Source organism: Aplidium turbinatum, chromosome 6 (assembly GCF_918807975.1).
Source record: "Aplidium turbinatum chromosome 6, kaAplTurb1.1, whole genome shotgun sequence".
NCBI lineage: Eukaryota > Metazoa > Chordata > Ascidiacea > Aplousobranchia > Polyclinidae > Aplidium > Aplidium turbinatum.
Genome location: NC_137477.1, coordinates 15918372 through 15945249, shown reverse-complemented (window position 1 = coordinate 15945249; position 26878 = coordinate 15918372). Strand labels below are relative to the sequence as shown.

Below are 26878 nucleotides of genomic sequence, written 5' to 3'. Positions count from 1 at the left end.
TATTTTATTTTCTGGGTGGGCCTGGCCCACCCACTTTTGAAAGCCAAATTTCTTTGAAAAGGTAGCGAAAACGGCAAATTAGAGAAGGAATTCAAAAAAAAGCTCTCATATGATACACACTAGTTTGATTACACAGGCCAACAAAAAATTTTGGACAAAAGGTGAGAGTCAGTTTAGAGTATTTCAGAGCCCTTGATTCCAAAAATGCACTTAGTTTTTTCGAATTTTCGAAACTACCAGGAATTGAATTTAGAATCAAGATTACGTTCTTCCATAACAAGGATAAAATTTCAAGCAGCTACTTTACTGAAGAACATAACTTTGTATTCTGTAATTACATAAATGGCCTTCGTACCTTAATGTGTGTTGCTCAGTATAGTAGGCTAAGCCTACCATAATAAAGAATTGAACGAAGTTTTGTTTGTTCATCGATGGCTTTTTATTTGTTCATTGATGGCTTTGTTTTGCTTATTCGTCTAGTTTGTTAAGCAAAACAATGTATGTATTTTGTTTGTACTTAGTAGCTTAGTTAGTAAGTCTGATATTGTTGAAGTCAACAAATATATTAAGGCAAAGCACAAATTGTTTATTCTACATCTTGTATCCTTTGTATCCTAAGGCTTGCTTCACGTCATATTTTGATTGTTACTAGGCCAGTAAACGTTAAATAGCTGTTTGTTTGGGTTGTAATCAACGTGATTGGTTCCAAATAGCGTTTATACAACTCAGAAATGTCTGAGATTACTTTCAGTTTTGTCTATGTACAGTAATAAACGACACGACGTTAAATCTATAGGGGCTCAAAATTGCAAGAAAAAATGTTTTGTTTTTGTGGTAGGCTATCTCAAAAACTAGAGCCAATTCGAAAAGACAAGTGCATTTTCGGAATCAGGGGCCTCGAAATACCCTAAAATGACTCTAACATGCCGTGCATTTAAAAAAAAAATTTTTTTGTTTACCTGTGTTATCTTTGATAGCTCAATGATGAAATCTAATTTTCAAACTTGTCTGTTGAGCCCACTATTGATGGGCAGCATGTGTGGGCGTGGTTGCGTGTGATTGGTGGAGTAATCCATAAATCAATCTAATTGATTTCTAATGTTAAAACTTAAAACAATGATATCATTACATATTATGCAGTGCATGCACGATTGTAGGCCTATTGTATAATGCTGCAGATTATTTCTCCCAGGTTGGTATTATAACTGTGTGTGTATTTTTGCCTTTTTATTTGTGTGTAAATTGCCATATTTTGTACAGCGCTATAGAGCAATTCAACAATTTTGTAATTTGTTTGGCCAAATCGGTCCCAAAAACGAAAGTTTTTCGCTTGTTGGCACAAAAGGCAATCATGAAAACACAAGGTATAAACGATTGGAAGTATTAGATACGCAGCAATGTTATTGGGGGGTCTGGGGGGCGAAGCCCCCCAGAAGTTTGATTAACTTTGACTGCTACGCCTTTGGGCCCACCTACTTTTAAAATGGTTCCTCCATCCCTGCCTACCTTATGTTACATTTAGCAAACAATTGGTTAATTTCATAAAACAAGAATATAAGTAGGTCGAATGCTAATAGGCCTATATCCGCACAAACCGCTCTTGCAAAATGCTAAATGTTTATCAATTGTATTAACGACCGCAGAAGCAAAGTCATTGGAATATCGATTTGGGCTAAAGCTTGATGTAAATGTTACGTGATTACATGTTAGGTAATTAGTGTTCAACCGTTACCCCCAGTATTTCTACTGCCAGGTACTTGTTTCACAAGTTAAAAGAATATCCCCGATAGCTCAGTTGGTTAGTCATGACTTCGTGAACGAAGAAGCATCAAGATCGAGCGGCGCTGGTTCGACTCTCGCAGGGTGTGCGCTTGAGCAACGCATAGGCTACTAAGTACTGCTCTCCGTTCAGCGGCACTAAATGGATAGAATAATTCCTCAGGAACAACACTTCAACAATCGGAAACTTCACTCTGTCAATCTCGGTAACCGACCCTGGGTCAAAAGCCTCTACAGTCTACATGCATGCGAAACTACAAGGAATAACTAGGGACGGTACATTACGGGACGCGCAACTCCGTTGTTCCTTCATTCAACATTAGAAGAGTCAATTGCCAATTTGACATTTTTTTACGCTTTACTGCTGGTTTGCTTTCAACTAAAAACCTTAAATTACTTTAAAACCAACTTCACTCTTCTTATACTGTATAACCCATAAAAAGTAAAATACTTTGTAAATTACAAAAAAACGTAACCCTTCTAGTGTTGCGGATAAGCCAAAAGCGGATGAAGTTTTGCATCCCTATGATCTACAATCCCTAGGAATAACCTATCAAGGCTTTGTCAGTCCGGGAATAAAGATTCCAAACCAAACCAATCAACCATTGTCGATCGCTTTTCACACAAAATAAATTACTGACCTAGGAACCTCGTGCTGTCACAAGCAGCTCTTATTTCCTTCAGATTGGTCAGCAGCTGCAATGGCTCTCACGTATCAAAGAGTTTTTATAATCTGTGTGTAGCTAAACTTTGAGTAAAAATAAAATGTCATTTTTGTTTGCAACTGCCTAAAATGCTTTTAGGAAGAAGCTGGTTCCATTTGTTCGTTTCACCGGCGCACTGACAGCATCCCTACCGGCAAAACCACTTCTCAGCTTGGATAGATTTTGTGATGTCCTTGCGACTCGTTGTTTTTGTGCTGTTTTTGTTCGTCGGGTTCTTGTTGACGAGTTCATTGTTTGGTCGCCGCAAGGTTTCCGCTCCAACGTTAAAAGTTTGAGCAGCGACTTTTTATACAAGCTCCATGTCTCTACCGCCTCCAGTGACGCTCGCGCTTCGCCTGCTGTTGGTAATTCATGGTTCTGAGAAAAAAAGTAACACTACAATAGCAGTTTTGGACTTTTGTTTTCTTAGAACTACGTAGCCTACTGCATATCAGGTTTATTTTTACTAGGATGAGCTTTCTTATGTCTTACGCCGTTTATCCGCTTTGTGAAAGCCACTGCACCAGCAGTTGATGGAGAAGAATTCTTCTAGATGAATACGTCTTCAAATGGTTGGCTACTGTCCCCTTTTTGTACCTCAATTTTTACAAAAGACTCGTTGTGTAAAGCAGATAACCCATGTTTTCATTGCATAGGCTACCACGTGTGTGTCAGTATAAAAAGGATTGAGGCATCATCACCTCTTCAAACGTTCATGGAGCCCATGTGAAAACATTTCGGAAGCCTCACGTACATTCGAAGAGATTATTGACGATTTGTGAAGACTTACTGTTAACCTTCAGACCAGGCATGGAGGGACCACGTGGGCCTCGTGGGCCTGGGCTCATCTACTTTAATTTCTGGGTGGGCCTGGCCCACCCACTTTTGAAAGTCTTTTTTTTTAAAGTAGCGAAAATGGCAAGTCAGCGAGGGAGTTCCAAAAAAGATCACTCATTTGATACACACTAGTTTGTTTATCTTTGATAGCACAGTGATGAAATCCACTCTTCAAACGTTTCTGTTGAGCCCACTATTGATGGGAAGCATGTGTGGGTGTGGCTGGGTGTGATTGGTGGAGCAAACTGTCAATCAATATAATTATTCTCTTTTGTCCCTATCAATCAATCAATCAAGGTTAAAATGGTTTTGTCCCTATGGTTAAAACGGTACTAGGACAGTTTATCGAACGACTATTAATTGAACGACAGTTAATCGAAACGACTGTTCACCGAACGACGATTTATCAAACGACAGTTAATCGAAAACCTAACTCTAACCTAAAGCTTAACCCTAAACCCAACCCTGACCCTAACCCTAACTCCTAACCCCTAACACATAACCCCTAACCCCTAACCCTTAACCCTAACCCCTAATCCTAACCATAACCCCTAACCCTAACCCTAACCCTAACCCTAACCCTAAACCCTAACCCTAATCTCTAACCTCTAACCCTAATCCTAACCCTAACTCTAACCCCTAACTTCTAACCCCTAACACCTAATCCTACCCTTAACCCCTAACCCTAAGCCTAACCCTTAACCCCTAACCCTTAACCCCTAACCCCTAACCCTTAACCCTTAACCCCTAACCCTTAACCCCTAACCCTTAACCCCTAACCCTTAACCCCTAACCCTTAACCCCTAACCCTTAACCCCTAACCCTTAACCCCTAACCCTTAACCCCTAACCCTTAACCCCTAACCCTTAACCCCTAACCCTTAACCCCTAACCCTTAACCCCTAACCCTTAACCCCTAACCCTTAACCCCTAACCCTTAACCCCTAACCCTTAACCCCTAACCTTTAACCCCTAACCCTTAACCCCTAAACCCTAACCCTTAACCCTTAACTCCTAACCCCTAAGTATTCCATTGCATATGTGCTTCGTCGTTCGATAAACAGTCGGTCGATGAACTTGTTAAGGACAATTTTCATATCAAACGTCATATAAAACCGTTCAGGTCTACTGAATCTTGGCGTCTGACGTAATGGACTATTGCTAATAATGAGCAGATTGCAGAATCGTTTGCAATCGTTTGCAATCGTTTTTCCCACGAAGAGATTATGGTTTACCGTTGTGACCATAAATAATAAAAGACGTGGCTTGTTAGTTGGTAGGCCAAGAAGCACTTAAAGTGCAAAATAATAAAAGACGAAGTTGTTGGTTGGTAGGCTACAGAAGCAAAGAAATAATAAAAGAAGATCTTGTTGGTTGGTAGTCTACAGAAGCAAAAGAAAATTAAAGACATTTCTTCTCAGTTGGTTCTGAAGAATTTCAAGCTGAAAATTAAAGGCGTTTCTTTGTTGGTTCTGAAGAAAAAACTACATTGACATTCATTGGCAAGATAAAAGATTAAAGACAATCGATCTGTGCTTGAAGATTCAAGTGGACGAATCCAAGCAAGTTTTGTGGAACTTTAGGACTTCTACCCAAATTACCCATACAACTACGGTATTGTGCATTTAAATACTTTTTGTATTTTTAAAGTCTTTGCAGTTAAGTTTTTTATAACTTAATAATTTGTGTGTTTGTGTAACTTAAATTTTTAATTGTTAAATTTAGCCTCAACATTTAATATGTCTACACTCGGTGGCGACAGGGACTCGGCCGCCGTCGACTCGACTGAGTTTAAGCCTGATGATGTTCTTTGCGGTCGGGCAGGCCATTCTGGGGAGGGACCCAGTAACGATGAGGCTAAGTCAGTTCGAGAGGCCCGGCATCTTAGAAGGGATATTTTGACTCAAATTGGAGAACTTTCTGTAGCCCTAGGTTCTTTGAATGATAAGCAGGAAGTGTTAATTTTTCGATCTAACTTATCTACTTTAGAAAAGGAATTACGGCATTTCCATGCTCTTTTGAGTAAAATTTTTAACTCTGCAATTTTGGCAGAACTTCGTGATAGGGTAGATCCCGAATTTAACTCGTTAAAAAATAACTTCGAACAAAAAGTAGTAACTTCTCAGATAGGGGGGATACTGACATACATCCTGAGGATAGCGCCTCAAATGTAAGCACTAGGATGTCTGAGAGCTCGTCACGAATAGTTGCACAAATTAACCTGTAGCTAAGACGAGAGGAGCTCCAGATACAAGCTGACGCCGAAGCGAGAGCTGCTGAGGCCGCCACGAGAGCTGAGACCATACGAGTTGAGGCCGAAGCGAGAGCTGCTGAAGCCGCCGCGAGAGCTGAGGCCATACGAGTTGAGGCCGCAGCGAGAGCTGAGGCCGTACGAGCTGAGGCTGCCGCGAGAGCTGAAGCGAGAGCTGCTGAGTTCGCACTCAAAGACGCACAGTTGAGGTCTGAACAACGTAAAGAGGTAGCTTTGGCTGAATATCGATCAGATGTGGGCTCCCGGCGTAGCTCTAAGAAGGGATCTTCTAGGCATTCCAGAAGTGAACATCAATCGCAGTTAAATTTACATAACCTTTTCCAGACGCCTGTTCAATCCGTAAGTGGACCAGTACAATCCACATCTTTTCAAACTGTTTCAGGAGGTCTCGGGGCGCAGCTAAGCATCTTCCCAAGGATCTAAAGCCAAGGTCAGCGAATTTTAGCCGAACTCCTCCCCCAGAGCGTACAGGTCACGAGGCCGCCATCAGCAATAATGCTTTGCCCCCTTCACAGTTTTCTGCTCCGCTAGTTTTTGATCGCCCAGCTACACGTAATCTGGGTGGTTGTGAGAGGCATGTCGCGTCTAATGATTTTAACGTGTGTGAGGATCGTGATCAGGCTGTGCATGTGACTGAGCCCCTTCACCCCCTTAAGGGATATAGCTTGTCTTCTCCCGCTAAATCGAGTTCTCAACAACAGGATAGCTTTTTTGAATACCAAAATAGTAGGACGTTTATTGATAAGGCGGCCTTGATTGGTTACGATGGTAATAATATGCCATTTATCTTCTTTAAAAATCGTGTTACGGCCTTAATGGCAGCTTCGCTCTTTAAAGGAACTCGTTTGACTTTGTTACAAGCAACTTGTGTTAGAACAGCTGCGCAAACGATTGCTAATTTGGTTTCTGACACCCCTAGCTTGTCAGAGGAAGACAGGATAGAAATGTCGTTAGCTCGCTTGTCCCAGCGTTTTGGAGTTCGTGGAGGTTTTTCCGCCGAACCGGAAATTAGAAAGTATCCCTATGGTAGCAAATTGACTTCGATCTCTTCCAGTGATTTGAAAGAGTTTAAAGATGAATTGTCGCAGTGTCTGCTTTACGCGCAAGCTTATGGTCAGCGTGACAAATTGAACGTTTTGTTTTGGATTTGGCTAAGCGACTCCCGTTTGACGCTAAGCAGCGTTATCTTGACTTTTTAGGTGATCAGTATGGTGGCACTGATGCGCCTACTTTTCAGAGTTTGTTTGAGTTTGTAGTACGGGAGGAAACGCGCAAGTCGACTGATTTTAGCATTATGCTAATGGCCGATTCTGGTGAGTCGCAGCATTTTAAAAAGTTTGGCAAAGGAAAATTGCCTTCATGTCCGGTTAGGCAGACGTCGGTAAAACCCCATCATAATGTGATTTCAGGGAGTTCGCAGTACTCGCCTGCTGTTGGCGCACCGCGCGGTGGTGTGACCAGACGTAGTGATATACCGGCATGTTTTTATTGTTCGTCACGTGGTCAAGTTGAATATCATTTTTTGTCTAATTGTAAAGATTTTTTGCGCTTGACACCTAAAGATCGGAGAGATGTTATTGTGAAAGCTGGCAAATGCTTGAATTGTTTGCGCCAGCATATCGTTAGGGACTGTAATCATGCAAACAACTGTCGTCAATGTGGGCCTAACAACGATAGGAAACACTTTTTTCTTCTGCATGATTTTTATGTGACGTCACGTGATTCTCTGGATTCGGTCGGCAAAGAGGATGCTGGTGCCAGAGTTCCTGTGCGTAATGTTAAGATTGGAAATGTTAAAGCAGCCTTTAACCGCGTTACTGCTGCTCGTGTTTTGAATCCAATGACTGGCAAATCGAAGTTGGTGTATTGTCAGCATGATCCTGGTTTGCAGTTGACTTTTGTTTCGAGTGATTTGGTGTGCGAACTTGGCGTTAAACCGTACGATAAAGTGTCGTTTAAAATGGATACTCTGGCTGGTCAGAAACCTACTTGTGCTAACCTTGTTAAACTCAACATCCAGCCGTTAGAGACGGATGAACTGTTTTGTGATATAACCTCGGTGGTTAACCCAGCTTGGGCTGACGATGTTAAAACTTTATCGCAAAAGCAGGATTTAAGTGGCTTCCGTCAATTTCATGACGTGAATATGTTTCATTTGAATGATTGTAGTACTGTAGATGTGCTGATTGGCAACGACAACGCTTATTTGATGTGGGCTAAAGAAGAGCGTGTTGGTGAAAATCGTAGTGAACCGCATGCTTTACTCACTCCTCTCGGTTGGTTGGCTTGTGGTGGTAAGTCACCCTTAGATGAAAGCGTTGCAAATGTGTGCAGAGTGCAGACGTCTTCAGAGTCGGATGTCATCTCTGGCTTTCAACGTAAAATTGAGTCTCGTGAGATGGAAATAGCAGACCTGAACAAAGTCATTCAGGATTTGACGTTGCAAAATGAAACCTGTGAATTGTCTCGCAATGACATTTTGGCTAGAGAACTTGTTGAACCGAATATTAAGTTGAAAGATGGTCGGTTTGAGATACCTGTACCGTTGAAGGAAGATATTGATTTACCTAACAATTTTGTGTTGGCGTCAGATAGAGCTGCTGCTTTAAGGAAGAAGGCTTTAAAACAACCTGAACTTCGTGATTTCCTTACTGACACCATGAAGGATCTTAAATCTAATGGCTATATTGAGCGTGCTGGTGAAGCAAAAAATGTAAAGGGATTTGAGTGGTATTTACCATACTTTGTGACGTCACAATTGAAAAAGCGCATTGTTTATGATGGCAAGTCTGAATTTCGAGGAACTTGTGTTAATGATGTAATGTTTTCGTGTCCTGATTTGTTAAACCCTCTGGCAGATCTCTTGGCTAGATTTCGGCTGAGTAGATTTGGTTTCGTGGCCGATATGACTAAGTACTTTTTTCACATTTTGGACACTTCAATACGTAAGCCCAATTTTATTGAACTGCTTACGTGCACAGGCAGTGCCGTTCGCATCGTGAACGAACGCCCTTTGGTACCTTTGAGTGACGACCCTAGGGATTTTACTGTCATCACCCCTGCCTCACTTTTGACCCCATACTTAGACCCATACTGTGCTGTTGGGAAACCACATGATCGTGACCAATTAAGACGGGATTATCGGTTCAATTTGTCACTTTCTCAGCAGTTTGGGGGTAAATGGATCGATTTTTACTTGCCAGGTCTTCAGGGCCGGAAAAAATGGTTAAAAATAGCCGAGAATTTGGAGCCTGGTCAACTTGTAGTGGTGGGTTCTCTCCAAGACATTGGTAAACGTGGGAAGTATCAACTTGGGAGGGTGCATGAGGTAGTTCCACAAATTAGGAAAGGGAAGCCTGTGGTTCGTAGAGCTAAAGTTGCCGTCTGCAACTATGATGAGAGTACGGGGAAAGTGAAAGTAGACTACGTGTTGAGGGATATTTCGTGCCTCGCCCCCGTAAAGAACACTTAAGTGTTAGGGCTTGAGCTTGGTTTTGTCTGCGGTGGCCGACCCTTGTCTGAGCCCAGAACAGTCGGTTATTATCGCAACCATTGTATATAGCGTCATTTTAGTGTGTACCTATGGTACCAATTTCATGTATCATCGTGTATTATTCTTATCGCTGTTCATTCTTTGCATGCCCTTTGTATTTGCGTATTAACTTAAACGTGAGTGATTCAAACAATTTGTGTATCGTCTGTTTTTATTCATTGGTTCACAATTGTCCTTAAATTCTTTTTTATTTATGCCATGATAGACTGTCATAACTAGGGCCGCAATGTTACGGACAATTTTCATATCAAACGTCATATAAAACCGTTCAGGTCTACTGAATCTTGGCGTCTGACGTAATGGACTATTGCTAATAATGAGCAGATTGCAGAATCGTTTGCAAGACCTGTAAAAAATTTGCAGCTGCGGCATAGCATTACATCATCGTTAAATCTTTAATTACTTGAACAAGTGTAAGCCAAACTTGAGCAGGTGTGAGCTAGGCTTGAACAGGTGTTAGCCAAACTTGAAACAGGTGCTTGAATAGTTTATCATTGCTTATCATTATTACGTCACATAAGATGCTTAGTTGCTTATGTGGGATTTGGAATATTGCAAATTATTCCCTTATTCATAAAATGGTTGCTTGAAAGCTGGTCGCATATTGAACTGTTTTGCTTATTGCTTGCTAGCTGGACAAAATTTCCGTCTTTAATCCAAGTAATCTGTTCTGTAGTGACAAGTTTTAGTGGCGTACGGTGTTGCGGCCCAATTTCGACAGCCTTGGGCTATTTTTACAGAAATGCACTTTTTGAATAAGCGTTTTCAAAGGAGTGTTTCTTTCGGTCATTGCATACAGACGAACAGATCCGGGAATCTTATGTTACAATTTTCTCACGAAGAGATTATGGTTTATCGTTGTGACCAGAACTGTCGTTTCGATGAATTGTCGTTAGATAATCTGTCTTTCGATAAACTGTCGTTTGATGAACTGTCGTTTGATGAATTGTCTTTTGATAAATTGTTGCGTCACGGGTTAAAACAATGATATCAGTACATTCACTTACTGTATAATGCTGCAGATTATTACTTTCAGGTGGTATTATTACTATATGTGTATTGTTGTCTTTTTATTTGTGTGTAGCCGACATCGTCATATTTTGTACAGCGCCACAGAGCAACTTAACAACTTTGCAAATTTTTTGGCCGAAAATCGGGCCAAAAAATAGAAATTGCTTGCTTGTTGGGAACACAATGTACACACGACTCCAAATATTAGGAATGCAACAATGTAGTGGGGGGTCTGGGGGCGAAGCCCCCATAAGTCAGATTGACTTTGACTGCTGCGCCTCTGGTGCCACCTACTTTTTGGTTTCCCCATGCCTGCTTCAGACCAGTGGTTCTCAAAATTTTGACATTCCTCCCTTACAAAGCTAAACACTATCAATGCTTTCTGGACAAAAACGTAGAAAAAATGATTGCCAAAACGTCTCACTATTCGGATGTGATTCCAGCAGGTGTGTTTTGAATGTTTATTTAAGGGATCAAATTAAAGCATTGTAGCCTAGTCGTGATCTTCATGTTGAAAATTTAACAACGAAAATCTTAAAGAAAGCAATAAATTTTGGTCGAGAATCTTTATGCTTACAAATGTCAAGTGTTCCTCTTGGTCGAAATGTATGTAGCAACTAGCTAGCTAATGGAATGAAAAGCACATTCAACTAAATATATAATTGGAAATTGCAGAAGTATTTACTCTGCCACCATACCTCATTTGATAGGCTATACTTAGCACAAGCTTATGAATACTACAGTGATCTTGATGTGCTTTTCAAAAAAATGCTGATCTGAATTTTGATCTGTTTGATCATTTACATGCTCTTTTATAACGTGTGACTGTGACTGTAGTTAAAAACAACTTGACTTTCCGTACTCTATTGTGTGCATTCTTACCTAAACCAACCTAGTTGTGCAGTTATCATGCTCAATAAATAATAACCATATACTAAACTTTTAAATTTTTCATCTGAAGATTTTCCCCAATTCCTTCCTAGAAAAAAGTTCTTCCCGATAATTAATTTTCTTCCCTTAGTGAGCCAAGTGGCTTTTGTTTGAGAACTTTTGCTTTAGACTCACCGATGTGCTTAGCTTTATGAGCAGATTTGCTGGTGCATGTCGGAGAAAAAATCCTCTTTTGATTCTGACAACTTCCGCACCATTGCTTATCAACGCTATGCGAGTGATGTCATCTGCACTCCCGTACAGATCGTCCAAACCCTAAAAATCAAATAGCTGGTTATGTGGGCCAACATTGTAACATTTTTGTCACAAGCGTCATCAACTAACATACTCTTACTTTTACTTACAAATACGTCACCAGGTGTTAATCTTCCCAATTCAAGATGAGCTCGTCGCATACCGTTCTTTTTGTCCAATGAGCGGCTGCCATTTGTAGCAAGTGACATCGAAGCAGCCATGCGTGACCTACTCAATACTTGCTTTGTTGTAATGTCAATCCCAGCCATTGCTGCGTCCATGGGGTTTAAGCCGGAATACACTGGTTTCTTGTTGATTGGTGGAAGATCTGTTTCGGCGCCGCTTTCCTGTACATTTGCAAACTTGCAATGACAGCTAGGTAACTGGTGGCAACAGAAAATCAATTAGGCCCACCACAGGCAGTAATAGCTTTCAAACTTTTTTTAGCCGGTTCTTAAATACACCAAGTAAATAAGATAGAATTTGCAACATTATTGCCAAAATTGCAGACTGTTTCCGTTAAAGTATTCTTCTTCCAAGTTTAATTCATTTCTGTCAAGTTAAATGTCTCTTAACTTATAGTTGATGCTCTTGGTCAATGACGCTTTGTTTTGTTTTTAAGATATGAAATAAGTTCCGCTCATCACAATCTTCAATCAGCAAATCGTCACGATGATACAATAGATATGAGGTAGAGAGTTTTTAAGAATTGTGGGGGGTTTTTACACAAGAACTGTCCCATACCGATGCATTATTTTAAAACGCGTCTTCGATATTATTTTATCACACGCTTTTCCCATCTTCATATCTAGCCAGAAAAAAGTTTGCACTAATTTTCTATTGATATTGAGCACTATTGCTTCACTATTACAATGGTTTCATCTCACTTCATTGTGTAAAAAGCCTTTTCCGCCCTGATGTTTTTCAAACTTTAATCAAACGAGATGAAGAGAATATTTTTACAATGAAATATTGCACCTCATTACTGCTATGAAGTTACACGCAGTGAAATCATCAACTTGCAGTTTTACGTTGGACCGAGAGAGTTCCTAATGCCATGCGGTTTCTTTTTGCTACGTTTCGTATAACCAAGGTAAAAATTGTGATTCCACTCCCGATTACACGAAAACCAAATGGCATATTTTCAGGATGCAGTTGGGGAAGGCAGCTGAACCACTGTCTTATTATACATATAAACAGCCTACAATTACCAGTAATTATTTTAACAATTTAAAAATTAACAAGAATAGAATGATATCAAAGTTAGTTTGAAAAGTTAAAGGTATTTCGACAAGAAAAAAAGGCAACTTAGCCTATAATTCAGGGCTTCCCAAACTGGGGGTCGCGTAACGAACTTCAGGGGTCGCAGAAAGTGTGCCAATTTTACTCAAAGTACGGTACTGCATATTAACACTTCTGTGCAAGTTATTAACTGTAACCAAACACGTTGAGAGTAACGCACCCAGTACGCGTATTTTCGCAAATTGGTGTGGTAAAACGGAATCGGAATTCAAAACCCTTTTATTGCAATGTGAAGTAAGATGGCTTTCAAAAGTTAAAGCTAAAAAGATTATTTGCCTAGTGTTGAAAATTGAAGTCGTGATTTTTCTAACGAAAACAAATGCAGACTTTGCCCACCATTTTCGCAATGACATACTGGTTCTTGAAATTAAGCTATTTATGAGATTTTCTTAAAAAACTGAACGAACTTAATTTGTTCCTCCACAAAGAAAACATCTATGTTTTTATATTTGTTTTACACTGAAATCTAAAATTAAAGCGTTCATCAACACATTAAACGTCTGGAAACAAGAAGTTGAAAATGATTCTTTTGAGATGTTCTCATTTACTGAAAAGTTTTTGAATAACAAAATGATGTGAAATCAAATGTTATTAAGCCTTTGGTTTGTTAATGTTTGTCGAATCTGTTGACAATTTCAGAAGTATTTTTTTCCAGAATTGGACAATACCACATTTACAAATTATATTGAATCCAAAACCTATTTGTAAAGCAAGAACAAAGTAGCTAACCTACCGAGCACCTCTCTCAGAAAGAAATTAGCCTACTGATCTATCTTCTGACTTAAAGTTTAAATTTTGTAAAAATTTATAAATTTTATGCAAAAAACCTTCTCACATTTTGGCTTAACGTTAGAACGGAATGTCTACCATGACCTGAATCAACAGTAGGCCTAACCGCACTCCTGTCGTTTGTTTTGACGTATTTGTCTTGAAAATTTCCTGCAGAGGAAACTGAGGCAAATGCTATAGGTACTCGTTAAGAGGATCGTCTCACCAATGACGCAATTACAAAGATCAGTTAAAGTGTCTCTCAACCCAGCAATCATTGATCTACAATAGCGGGAACAGCTTGCTAGTGATAAATCAATTTGGAAGAAGATAACATCGAAAGGCACGGAATTTAAAAAAAAAAAAAGCAAGATACAAAAGGTTCAGAAAAAATAAAATATTAGAAAAAAAGCTAATACAACCACGTTCCCAACATTCCATACAATGTGACGTTTTTCCACGTCTTTTCCACTGTAGACTAGGCCTCCAAAGCAACATCTGACTGGAAAATAAAACCAATGTTCGGACACAAGCTGGAGCCTACGACGACAATTTGTGCCAGTCAGCGTTTTTAACCTTGATAAACAGACACAATCAAAAATAAGCAACATCGAAACCGCTTTGGGACCAGCATTAGCCAATTGAGCCACGGCTGGACTTGCTCTGTAGCAGAAAACGGTTACACCCATCACATTCATCTAAATAAATGTGTTTGGTTTTTTGTTTTATTTCCAGTATGCTACGTGTCAACTGTAAAGCCTGGTCTACACTACAAGCCCGAAAAGCGCAAACGCCTGCCTTGTCCAGCCTCGACTGACTAAAAACTGTCTACACTGGCAAATTTGATCTTGCGACCGTGTACATTCAAGCGCTAACAACTTCACTTTCTGCTTGGTTACGTCAACTGGCTGGAAATTCGCCTTCAATTGATTTATACTTATCAATCAAACGCATCCATCGCTGTACTGACACAGTGTAATGGATCAACTGAAAATAATCTAGAATAGTATTGTAGACCTAGAGCTATCCTTCAACTTGTACAGTTGAACACTGCAATCAATGCAAGGCCAGGCCCGTAACTGGGGGGGGGGGGGGCGCAGGGGGGGCGAAGCCCTCCCTGCAAAAATGTTGGCACCCCTTAGAAAAAATTATGTTAATTAGCTCTGTTCGCTGACTTTTCAGTTTTATACTCAATTTTCTTGTGTTATTTAATTGTAAACATTGTGTGTTAAAGGGTGTGGTAGAATGTTGTCTCTAAAACAAAGTTTGCCTAATTTTAAACGAAACTGCATTAAAAGAGCGAGTTTTGCCAATACCAAACATTCAAATATCTCAGCCACGAATTAGCAACAAGAAAACATAGAGACTTAGCTTTATTACTGAAAAATGCCCTAGAAAACATGATCTTATCTTTTTGCTATGCCACCGGACAGCACCATTTTACAGGAATATTTATACCCACATGTTTGTTGAAAATGCTTTCAGAATGCACCAAATTCAAAGTAACTTTTCAAAATTTTCTGGGGGAGGCCCCCCAGACCCTCCGCTGCTGGGTGTCGCCTTTGGCGAAGACGCCGTCGGTCTTTGCCCGTCGGCCGTCAACCCCCACCCCCTTTCAAAATTCCTGGCTACGCCACTGACTGGTTCTATGATAAACTAGTCTAATGTAAACGTTGTATTAGGCCTACGATTAATGTTCTTGCGTAAATATACCCACATTGTGTACAAACGTCGTTTTCGTACATGATACGGAAAGTAAAAGTTGGGCCCCCTCTACAATACTTTTTGCCCCCCCCTGCTGCTCCAAGCTAGTTACGGGCCTGTGCAAGGCTAGCAGGTAGGCCAACCCAAGTTTGACCAAAAGCCTGGTGAAGTGCTACCTGAACCTGACCAACAGCTAAAGATAGTTTGAATCCGTTTACCACCATACTAGCTGGAAGGCCAACTTTAATCATACCAAAAGCCTAATGAAGTGCCACCTTAACCAAACTAACAGCTAAGTAGGCCTATGTAAGACTTTTTTAAACCTAACCTTTTAATTTTTATCTACACACACCAATTAACCTATTAACTGAAACAGAGTACCATCTTTCCAGAAATCTGAAACTGCCTTTCCACCAAAGTCCCACAAAATGCCAAGACCTGAGCTCAAACTAAATTTTGCGCCAGAACCTTGGTCAAGCGAATCTCTCCAGAGCGTAAAAAAAGCTCGCGATGACTAGACATTTTCAGGCCGACGGCGGCGCTGTTGCCGAGAGAAGCTTTGTGTTAAATAAACAACGAATGCGCCACGCTCACCTCAAAATATTTTGTAGTGTAGACCAGGCTTAAAGTAGCAGTCTTTGAGTGGCGTTAGCTTGTTTTAAGTTTTCATACGAATTAAATCTTTTCATCAATATCACAAATGTAGATTATATTTTGCACTGGTTATCATTTTAACCGTGAAGAGTCGCGGAACAATTTAAGAGATTAAAAGGGGTCGCGACTCGCGAGCAAAAACGTTTGGGAAGCCCTGGCCTATATGACAAGTGTTTGCAAAAACACTTTGCTTTGTAGTCTACTACAACCTACAATGAATCAACTTACTTTTTGTTTAAAAGCTATCATAAGTAGATGCTATACCTGAAAGAAGTTGTCCTCAGTCCTGCGAAATGATATTCGATTACTTTGTGCGTTGTTGGTCGATTGGATTCTGAAATGATGAAGTCATCAAACTTGTGTATCTTCATCCTTTACGATACGTTTCTATCGAAGCTCATTTGTCACAACCCCTCACCTATGTTTTCCCCTTGCATCGCTTCTGCCTGAAAAGCTTTCCTCTTGTCGCTCCCACATTCTGAAACCCGCCAATATTGCTTTTCGTCTTCGCATTATCCGCTCACATCCAACCTCCTGGGCAGCCCGCTTGTTAAAAAGTGATTTTTTCTGTTTTGGTACATCACTCACAAGCTGTGTTCGAACCATAGAGCAATCCCCCTATTCATAAAAGTAGACTATTTGTTATTCGCTTGACTATGGTAACAGCGAACTGCAAAGTGATTAGCGTACCGATTTGATGACGTAGATCCACTCGTAGCATGTTCCTCCAGGAAATATAACTTCTCCGCTTCTGAAAATGTTTATGACATCAAGATTAATCTGTTTCTGTGGGTTACCACGAAAACAATACGGTTTCGAATGAAACTCATATTACACTCGTGAATACATAAGCATACCCACAACAACGTAGGCTTACCATTATGGATTTGAATGTCGTAAGCCTAGTGGCGTAACCAGATCCATTTTACTTGGAGGGCAAGGAAAGGGCAATGCTTTTTCCCGGGGGTGCTACACTTTTAGTGATTTCATAAACGAAGGCAGTATAAACATTAAACAATAATTCACGATAAGGCTTTTGACTGGTGATACGCACGGTGAATATGGTTTGGTTATAAATGAAAGAAAAGCGACGCAAATGAGTTTCTAAGGAACGAACATGCTGAATCAAGATAACACACAGTCAATTGCAACTGCAACTGTGCAATATTGTTTTCAGCTGGATCGAGGAAAACGGATGTATTTAACCGAATCCGGTTAAAATAGGTGAACTACTGTAGGCTACTGCACTATGAGATACAGAATTCAAATAAAAAAATAAAAATAAAACAGTTCTTCTTGATTGACGTCTCGTTAGCTGCATTTTAGAGGGGAAGGGGCAACAGGAAAGGCAAATAATTTTACAGGGGGGCAATTTTCCCCCCTTAGTTACACCACTGCGTAGACCTACCAAAAACAAGCTTTAATTTTTATTTCACAGTGTTAGATTAATAATGTGCAATTTCAACCACAAAAAATACCTATTTCTTTTTGTAATTTAGAAAAGATAATTAGTTTGTCATGCATAGATGAATTCAGTACTACTAAACAACACATTTTAGCTGCAAATATTTCTAATATATGTTGTTTCATGGTTGTTTAAACAGTGATGTATTAAAGCTTTTAAAAAAATTCAAAGTTGGCATCTCATCAAAAAGGTCACAGTTTGCCACTTCTGCCAACACTACTAGAAAAAGGATAACTTGTCGATGATGCTGGAAAATTGAAACTCAGCCCCGTTAGCTCAGTGGTTAAGCGCACGACTCAAGATCACGCGACGCTGGTTCGGCTCTCTAGGTGTGTGCTTGAGCAACGCATTTAAAAACTGCTCTCCATTCAGAGGCACCTAGTGAATGGAATAATTCCCCGGCAACAACATTTCAACAATCGGAAATTTCACTCTGCCAACCCCGGTAACCGGCCCTGCGTCAAAAGTCTCCACAAGTATTCGAAACTACCAGAATTAACCCATCAAGGTTTTGTCAGTCCAAAGATAAACATTCAAAGCCAACCAACGATAACACTTGAGCTGTGGATGATATAATCGCTTACTGATAATACTTGAGCTGAAGATGAATTCCGTCATTGTGTAGAAGCTGAGGAGGAAATAAACACAATAACGTGTGTTGGGAGAGATACTCCTTTGCCCCTCCGCGTTTACTCTGGCAGAGATCCATGTAATCCTATGTATGAGGAATGGTGAAAATTAATGCGTATGTGATGGCGTTTAACTCATCATTCACACTTACGTCACGATCGATCACAATCACTTCGACCGCTCCTCGACAGATCATTGTGCGATCACGTGTTGTTCCTTTCAGCATTTCATCGCTCTGTGATGTCAGAAGCACATTTATTTATCTCATTGCCGACATGGAAATGTATAAGCAACATCGTAACAAAAACTTATTAGGTGACCGCAAACCACGGAAGGAAAAAACAGGCAAACCAGATTGGCTTCAACTATCCAATTGTTCATCCATGTTTTTATTTGCCAAAAGAGCAAACTAAATGAAGTATACAGCACGGATATCAAACCAAAAAGTTTGTTACATTATTCGATGGTAGAAGAGCTTACATCACGGGTCTCCAAACCCCGATCCGCAACCCAGTGCCGGGTCGCGAGAACACTAGATCAAAATATCCATCAAGATTGCCAGTTGGTTAAAAGTATGTCCTCATCCATAGAATAAATTAATCACAGCGAAAGCAATTGCAACAATGCACTCATTTTATCCATAACTTTCGGTATATCTATCAAAGCAGTAGCGGATCTTGGGAGAAGGCACTTGGTTACGTGCTCCCACCCCCTCCCCCAAAAATATATTGAGAAAAACACCTCAATTTTATAAATTTTAGCAAATATTTCTGGCTTGCTCCATCCTATGTAATTGACCTAATGGGTGGTATTGGATACTTATGTTTTCAGCACTGGATTTAAGAAGGAGTAGCCTATAGTTTTAAAGGCCCCTAAAAAAACCAACATGCTAATAAAATATATTCAGAAGTAAACACCTTGCTCACTAACCACTAAACAATTAGTTTGACCTATTTTAGTGTGGGTAGGCTAGAGGAATGAGGTAAACGGTGTCTGTATAAGATACGGAAAGGTGGAAACATCTCAGATGAATTTTCGAAATGTTACTGAAAGCCCCTCTATGGTTCAACAAAGCAAACTCTCCACCAAAGCTTTACTGAAAGCCTACGCAATACTATACACACTTTTAACAACTAAATTATTGAAATCTTTCTCTTGTCGTGAAAGAAAAAATCTTTAAAACGTAAGTTCAATCTTAAGTGAACCCCTGTTACTCAAACTTCTTAAGAAATCCAGTTCTAATGTGATGATATTGCATAAATAGCCTACAAGGAGTGCGTCTTGATTATAAAACCACCGTAGGCCCAAAAATGCACAAAAAGCGATCAAACAAGGTTAAATTAGTCAACATTTTCTAGGTCTAGGAAGCAAGCCTCCCAGTCTCCCTGCTAAACTATCTTTCTTTTCCGACCTCAACTTTTACACTGTTTATTTAATTTTACTAATCTTGCTTAAAATGTGTTTAAAGCCGCTATAAAAAAAAATAGACCAATAACTGAATGCCAAACTTTGTTTTTCCTATTGCCGGTCCACAAAGCTATCTTTATTTTTAAAATCGGTCAGTGACAGAAAAAAGATTGGGGACCGTTGTCCTATATGATACAGGTCGCCTGTCATCTTCAAAATCAGCCGTGTCAACGCGATCGATGTATACTTGTATTTGAGTTTACAAAGTATTTTTAAGTTAAAGTTCTTTGCTTTCTAAGTGAGGGTAGGCTATTTTATTGTCAATGTAGTTTACTTTTTTGCAAATTGGAGGTTAGTGATAAACAAAATTAATTAAGCTACAACATTAACTTTCCACCATTCTCACTCCGATTAGTGGTAGTATTTCTCGGAATCTATTGAATGTGTGCCGATTACTAAGTGATAGAGTTTGTTATTGCTGTGGAGCTGACGGAATCTGACAACCATTAGGCTACAAAAATTGTCACACGCAGCAAACACGTAATATACAATATGCTTTGTGAAGAAGGGGGCGTTCTTCCCGGATATCAGCACAAGGCTGAGCACTCACTAGTACAGCGAGCAGCTGCGATTCGCCAACCATAACGGTTTGGCTTCCACGCTAGCTATTCAGACCATCCAATCAACAATATGTTTCTCGGCAGCCGATTTGTAGCAAGAATTGACAGCGATAGACACCGTGTTTTGCCCATGAGGCTGGGCTCGTCAGCGCCTGCTGGTTTTGTTGGCTCTTTCTTTGTTTCCACAAAGAGTTAAACTGACTGGTAAAGCGGTGGTCGAATACCTTATAGTGTTTCGATCCACACTCTCCCTCCACAGGTACCTATTCAAATATGCAAAGTCCGGGGCCACCTAACTTCCAAATGCCACACGAAGCCGAAGAAGACCCAGGCCAACCCACCTCGAGACGGGGCGTCCAAAACTGATCCACCCCGTGACCGGGCGTCCAAGCCGACCAGAAACCGGACGCCAAAAAGAAGAACAAAACACTCCCGGGACAGGAGCGACAAAGTATACTCAAAACGCTCCCGGGATTCGTCACCGGCCAGGTACCATCTCCCCTTGCCATGTTTGCCAATCAACAGGCCTTCACAAGCCTGGATGTGACGCAAGAGAAAAGTTCCGGGAAATGTGTAGTGGAAAAGGAAGAGGAAGAGGAAGAACCCCCCCGCCCCAAACAACAGGAAGAGGAAGACCCCCCCCCACGAGCGACGATGGCTTTATCACCGTGGGCAAAGGAGGGAAACACAAACCCAAAACCCACGTGCGCAGCATCTTCTCGCCAGATGCTGAATTGGATAAGCCCATGTCCAACACAGAGTCCAAGACATCGACTCCAAAAGAACTCGCACACACGCGGAGATCGGTTACCCAACCTGAATCTCCGAAGACGATGAATCCCAGAGATCATGACGCATCCCACGCCAGCTCCAAGGATGCGCCGATCTCAGTTGACAAAGACAACACGTCAACTGACTCGGAGTCCACTTCTTCGAGAGAGTCTCTGCGGGCTGGACTGCCCGGGACTTCTCCTCCCTATCGAAATGTCTTCAGTTCGATGGGCGAGCTTACGGACTCAGATGACGATCCAGCCATCCAAACGGTCTAGTCCAACTTCTTAAACTTTAACCTGCTGCTTTCTCTATCTATAATCATGTTCGCAGATACGGAGAGTGACGATTCGGACGCCGGACTGGGCAACCTCAAGGTTGGCTCAATGAACATCAACGGAATATCCAAGAAATTGCGAGATGTCAAAAACTTCTTTACATCTCACAGACTCTCTGTACTGGCAATACAAGAAACACACAGAATCCCCACCGATCAACTTGAGACGTGGGCACAACATAACAATTACACAACATACACCAACATAGAACCTGATAGAACCCCCTTCTATGCAGGGACAATGTTCATCGTAAAGAAGGACATACACGATAGGTCCGAAATCACACATCACACCATAATACAAAATCGAATACATCACCTCAACATCAAATGTGGTAAAAATAACATAAACATATTCAATGCATACCTCCCGCAGAGCAGCGGAGAGGGAAAGTCATGTTTTGAACTGCTCTCCGAGGCTATGCTGGAATATGAACATCAACATGTGGTCTTACTTGGTGATTTTAACGTGATCCTTGATCCGTTGGACACTGCTAAGCCGCAATTTTTCTTCACTACACCGGATAAAACAGCACTTAGAACATTAATACATCATAACCAATTGACAGACATATTCAGACAAGAATATCCTTACAAAAGACTGTTCACGCGCCAAAACCACAACAGTAAGACCAGGATAGATAGAATATACATAAATGAACATGCACTTGAAAATTATCATAACATCAAACATGAATACTTCACATCATCAGACCACTGCACATTACCAATAATTCATCTCCAATATCAACAACACATCAAATGGGGTGAATATTTATACAAAATCAATTAGAATATGCTCACGTCATAACAGAGCTCGAAACGGCTTGGGAAAATTGGACCATAAACGTACCACAAATAGAACCACCAGACATGCTTATAACGTGGGATCATGGCAAGAAAATGTTGAAAAATCGACTGATTGAACTCTCGCAAGATGTCGCACTCAAGCGTAGAGAAGATTACAATCAAGCGAAAAATATGCTCCACACTCTGGACGCTCATCCAGACCACGTCCTGGAAGATCGTCGCCCGGAATTCTTGGAGAAAATCAACAACTTCTACGATTACAAAGCAGTCGGATCGCAAATCAGATCCAGAACTATCCCAACTAGCGATGAAGAGCCATCTAAATGCTTCTTCAAAGCAGAGGAACAAAATTGTAACAATAGCTCTATCACTGAGATACACGACGCAAACAACACAACACTCACCAAGAAAGAAGACATTCTCAAAGAAGTACACAGCTTCTACCACTCCCTATGGGGTGTAAAAGACAACATAAACTCTCAAGAACAAAACAACTACTTAAACATCCTTGGAGAGGCCAAAATTGAGGAAGACGCAGCTGAACAAGCGGAACAGCTGATCAGTCTCAAAGAAGTAAAAACCGCCATCGATTCTCTTAACAAGGATTCTGCACCTGGATCAGATGGTCGCGGCTCATTATTCTACCAAAAATGCTGGCATTTCCTGAAACACGACATTCTAGAGATGCTTACAAATTGCTACTTGAGAAAAACAATGACTCCCTCAATGAGAGAAGCAAAAGTGAAGTTAATCTTTAAAAAAGGTGAAAAAGAAAAGCTCAAAAATTGGAGACCGATCTCTCTGCTCAACACAGACTACAAGATCTTGAGCAAAATCCTCTCCAACAGACTCACACCCATGATCACAAACCTGATTTGTCCGAATCAGAAATGTGGACTGCCAAACCGCAGAATAGAGCATGTTACAATGAATATACAAGCTGCCCTGGAAGCTTCTCAAACACAACACAGGGACTTGTACGTCATGATAACTGACTTTGAAAAAGCTTTCGATAGAGTTAGTCACTCCTTCCTCTGTGGAATCTTGAAGAAACTCGGAGTAAAACCAATAATGATGAATTACCTGTCATTAGTTTACCACAAAACAAAAAGCAAGATAGAAATCAATGGAGCTTTAACAAAACGAATAAACGTTAAAAGGGGCATACGACAGGGTTGTCCCCTCAGCATGCTCTACTTCATAATCTGTGCTGACGTTCTCACCCGACGCATAGAGAAAAACCATCTGATCAACGGTTTTCGCTTTTCCAAGCTGACAATCAAAATCGAGCAATATGCGGACGACACCACATTCATCACAAGAGACATTCCATCTCTCAAGGAAATCAACAAAGAACTAGCCATCTACCAGACGATGTCCGGCCAGAAAGTGAACCAGGGAAAGACCCAGATCCTGGCGTCCAAACCTGACCTGGCCCAAAGAGCTCAGCAACTCTTTCCAGAAGCTGCGATCTTGAACAACGTCAAGATCCTGGGCATCTGGCTAGGCACAAACAAAACACAACTTGACAAGATGAACTGGCAGACCGCCATCAAGAAAACTCAAACGATCGCCAACATCCACAAACCACGAAGACTCTCCCTCTATGGAAAGATCTCCATCATCAACACTCTCTTGGTACCCGTCACTCTGCATCTGAGTAGAGTCCTGATGCCAACGAAACAACACATCAAAGAACTAAACAAAATCCTCTTCGACTTCCTCTGGCATCCTTCGCCATTTGAACAACTCCAGAGAAGCAAGACATTTCCTCCTGTCAAAAATGGAGGCATCAACATGGTGGACATCCAATCAAAATTCCAAACTAGTCGCATAGACAGAATTCGGCACCTCTTCCCACTAGAAGACGCCACCGAAATCTGGCACGAATGGGCCATGTTCAATTTTAGTTACAGAATGAGACACATCAATCCTCATCTGTTCTCCAACAGCATTCCGCATGCCCCGATTCCAAACGAAATGTATGCGGACATCTTCAAGTCCTTTTGCAAACTCAAAGGCTTGAAACACGACTGGGAAAATACTTCCTACAAAAACATCTACATCAATCTGAAAACGCAAAATGAAAAGAAGATTGACAAGATTGATGAAAACGGAAAGAAGATTCCTTGGAATGAGATCCTCTTGAAAAACAAGGGAATCAAACTCTTCCTTCCACCTCACCTATCCTCCATGTCCTTTCGGATTGCACATGGAGGATACAAATGGGGAGATTTTAATAGATCAGTACATTCCGACAGAAAAACAAACTGCAAATTCTGCAGAAAACCAGAAGACAATGTGGCCCACGTCCTCACCAAGTGCTCCTTTGCACAAGGAATATGGGAGCGCCTGAAACAACAATATCTTGACCTAACCAAGGAAGACATAGAAATAACAAAGGACATGATCCTTTCCAACCAACTCCCTGGAGGACAAAAGAACAACCTGATCCTTCTGACCATGATGAATATCGCCAAGCACACCATCATCCAAAAGAAGATATCTCTGGACATAGGCGACACATATATACAGGACACAAAACGGTCCACCACTCAAGCCCTGTTGGTGATCATGACAAAAACGAAAGACATAACACAAAAGCATAACACTCCTTTGTCATCTGACATTTCTACTCCTTCCAAACCTCCTCCTACGGTCAGAAGAAAGAAGAAACAGTCGAGATCCACTCTTCAACCGCCCTCTCAGTCGTCCTCGGTGGTAGGGATGACTGATTGCAGCGGTGGGTCTCACTAGCACAGTACGGTCGTAGATCATCTTTGAAGAAGCTTAGACAGCCAAGGGCGTAACAACCCACCTTTAACCCGTCCCTCTCACTCATCTGCAACGGCCTGATGCCGGAAGAGTGATTGCAGCGGGAGATCTTTAACCGTCCCTCTCCGTTGTCCCACTCGCTCTGGGATGACAGGATTGCAGCGGCCCATTCCAAGACGACTCTGGGGTCAGCGAAAGCTACCCTCCCTCTGGCCGCTCCTCTCTGGCATCTCCGCCAAATGAGGTGTCAGACTGCAGTGGCCCGTCTCCCACAAGCAGGTGCCCTTCTTCAAGCGGGCAACAAGAAGATACACACACACAAACAATTTCAAATAAAATTAAAATTAACTTTCTACCAAAACGCGCTAGTTCTCATGCTTGACCCGCCATCTCCTAGTCTGCTCCTAGATCAGCAAGAGGAAAGTCGAGACAGGCAGATCAGCTTGAGGCAGCCACTAACCAAACATTTACATCCACAGATTACCATCTACCGCGGTGGGTCCCTTCGGTCGTAGTGAGTCCTTCGCCTCCCTGGTAGGTATCTTCCATGTAAGTATGGTGTGCCTGCTGAGTGTTTGGGTGTGTGGACGGCTCCCGGAGCGGACGCACTAATGATGAGACAGGAAACAAATCCATTCCATATGGACAATTTGTAAACCTGCAAGATGTAGTGGTATCCATCTTGAACTCTGAGCGTTGCGCGAGAGAAAAAAAAAAGAAAGAAAAAAAAAAAAAAGGTACCTCGACTCTCCAGCCTGGCCCTCGCGACCTAAGCTGGTGGACTTAACCCTCCAGGTGCATCGTCACCCCATAAATCACGCCGCTCCCCGCCGCCGCGGGGTGTGGCAGGCCGGTTTACTAAAGTCTTCGACCTGGCTATGTTTGTTTGTACTCTCTCACCGTGTCAATCTTTTGTACCGTGAGCTACTGATGCGAATAAAACAGTTCAACACTAGTGGTGCGATGCTGACAAGCCCAGCCTCATGGGCGAAACACGGTGTCTATCGCTGTCAATTCTTGCTACAAATCGGCTGCCGAGAAACATACAATATGCTATTGAATAAAATTATTCAACCACGTAAGCTATTGTTCGAGTAAAAGTCTACACAAATTAATACAGAAGCAGTGGGTAGGCCTATAATAAACCTTTATAAGTTTCTTAGCATTGCTAGGCAATTTAGGGTGAGAAACTCACGTCAGTGGTGTCTCCCTTTTCAAGTGTTGATGTTGTTTTCGAAATAACATTATTCCCCACGTGGTATTCATTCACTAATAAAATCTTCCCATTGATGACATAATAAAACCTGTCGAGACTGTGGCCTTTTTGCGCCACCATACGTCCATTTTCATACCTGTTGTCCGGAAAATATATAACAAATCAGTGAGATGCAGTGTTGTCATACTGTTTTATGCTTAATCTCTTATTGATGGTTTGCATAGATCAATTTCAAGAAGAATACTGTGGATCCAACTCGGCAATGTTAATTTTACATTTTTATTATTTATTATCATTATCAATAACAACACGCTCATCGTCAAATTCAGGATGTGTGCAAATTATTGTTATACACAAATCTTGCTATGAATGTTTGCATCAAACTGAAATAATTCAGGTTGTAAATTGAAAAATTTGTAAGTACAATTTTAACTTGCCTTTCATACGCAGCGCAGCGAGACATTTTCTTCTCGTCACCAGCTGTTGGGTGGCCCAACACGGCCTGTATTGCGCCGATTGCCTTTAAGTAAAAGACAACTTTGCGAATATCTCTATCTGTTCTGAATTGTGAAGGCGTTGACAGAATTAGCTGAAGTTCAGATCTCAACTGTAAATACCGGTAATGCCATCAATTTAAGCAATAGTAATAATATTGTTCAATTGATTTATCGTTACTTTTTGTAATGATACTGTGCTAAAGTTTGTTTGTTTGTTTTTCATATCTTTATCCTGCATTGCGGGAAAGCGGACTTGAGCGCTATGCATCGGTGTACGCCTTCCGACGTACACCTGACCCACGCTGCAGCCGACGGCAATGGCTGTTTCCGGTTGTCTACTCTACTTATGACTTAAATTTGGTACTACCCATTACTCGAAATCGATCACTGGGTAGAGGCAATTATCGTAAAGTTTCTTGCCCAGAGAAACAACACCAAGTGCGGGTGGCTGGAGTCGAACATGCAGGCTCTCGACTGCGAGCCCAACGCGCTAACCACTCGGCCACTGCAGTTATTGATTGATTTTAATCTTCGGACTGTAAAAGTTTCTTTGAGAGCTCAATCCTGGAAGCTTCGCATACA

The 26878-nt window shown here is 41.2% G+C and overlaps 1 protein-coding gene across 1 annotated transcript; it reads right to left on the bottom strand.

The window, feature by feature from the left end:
- Positions 1 to 1683: 1683 nt before the first annotated feature.
- LOC145772441 (uncharacterized) lies at positions 1684 to 26415 on the bottom strand (the record flags this gene model as incomplete). Its single annotated transcript, XM_082584320.1, has 10 exons — positions 1684 to 2861; positions 11221 to 11361; positions 11451 to 11687; positions 16033 to 16102; positions 16187 to 16386; positions 16459 to 16519; positions 17818 to 17948; positions 18015 to 18098; positions 25779 to 25935; positions 26237 to 26415. Coding segments are annotated over 10 exons (1554 nt in total), but the record flags the coding sequence as incomplete, so codon positions are not given.
- Positions 26416 to 26878: the final 463 nt, after the last annotated feature.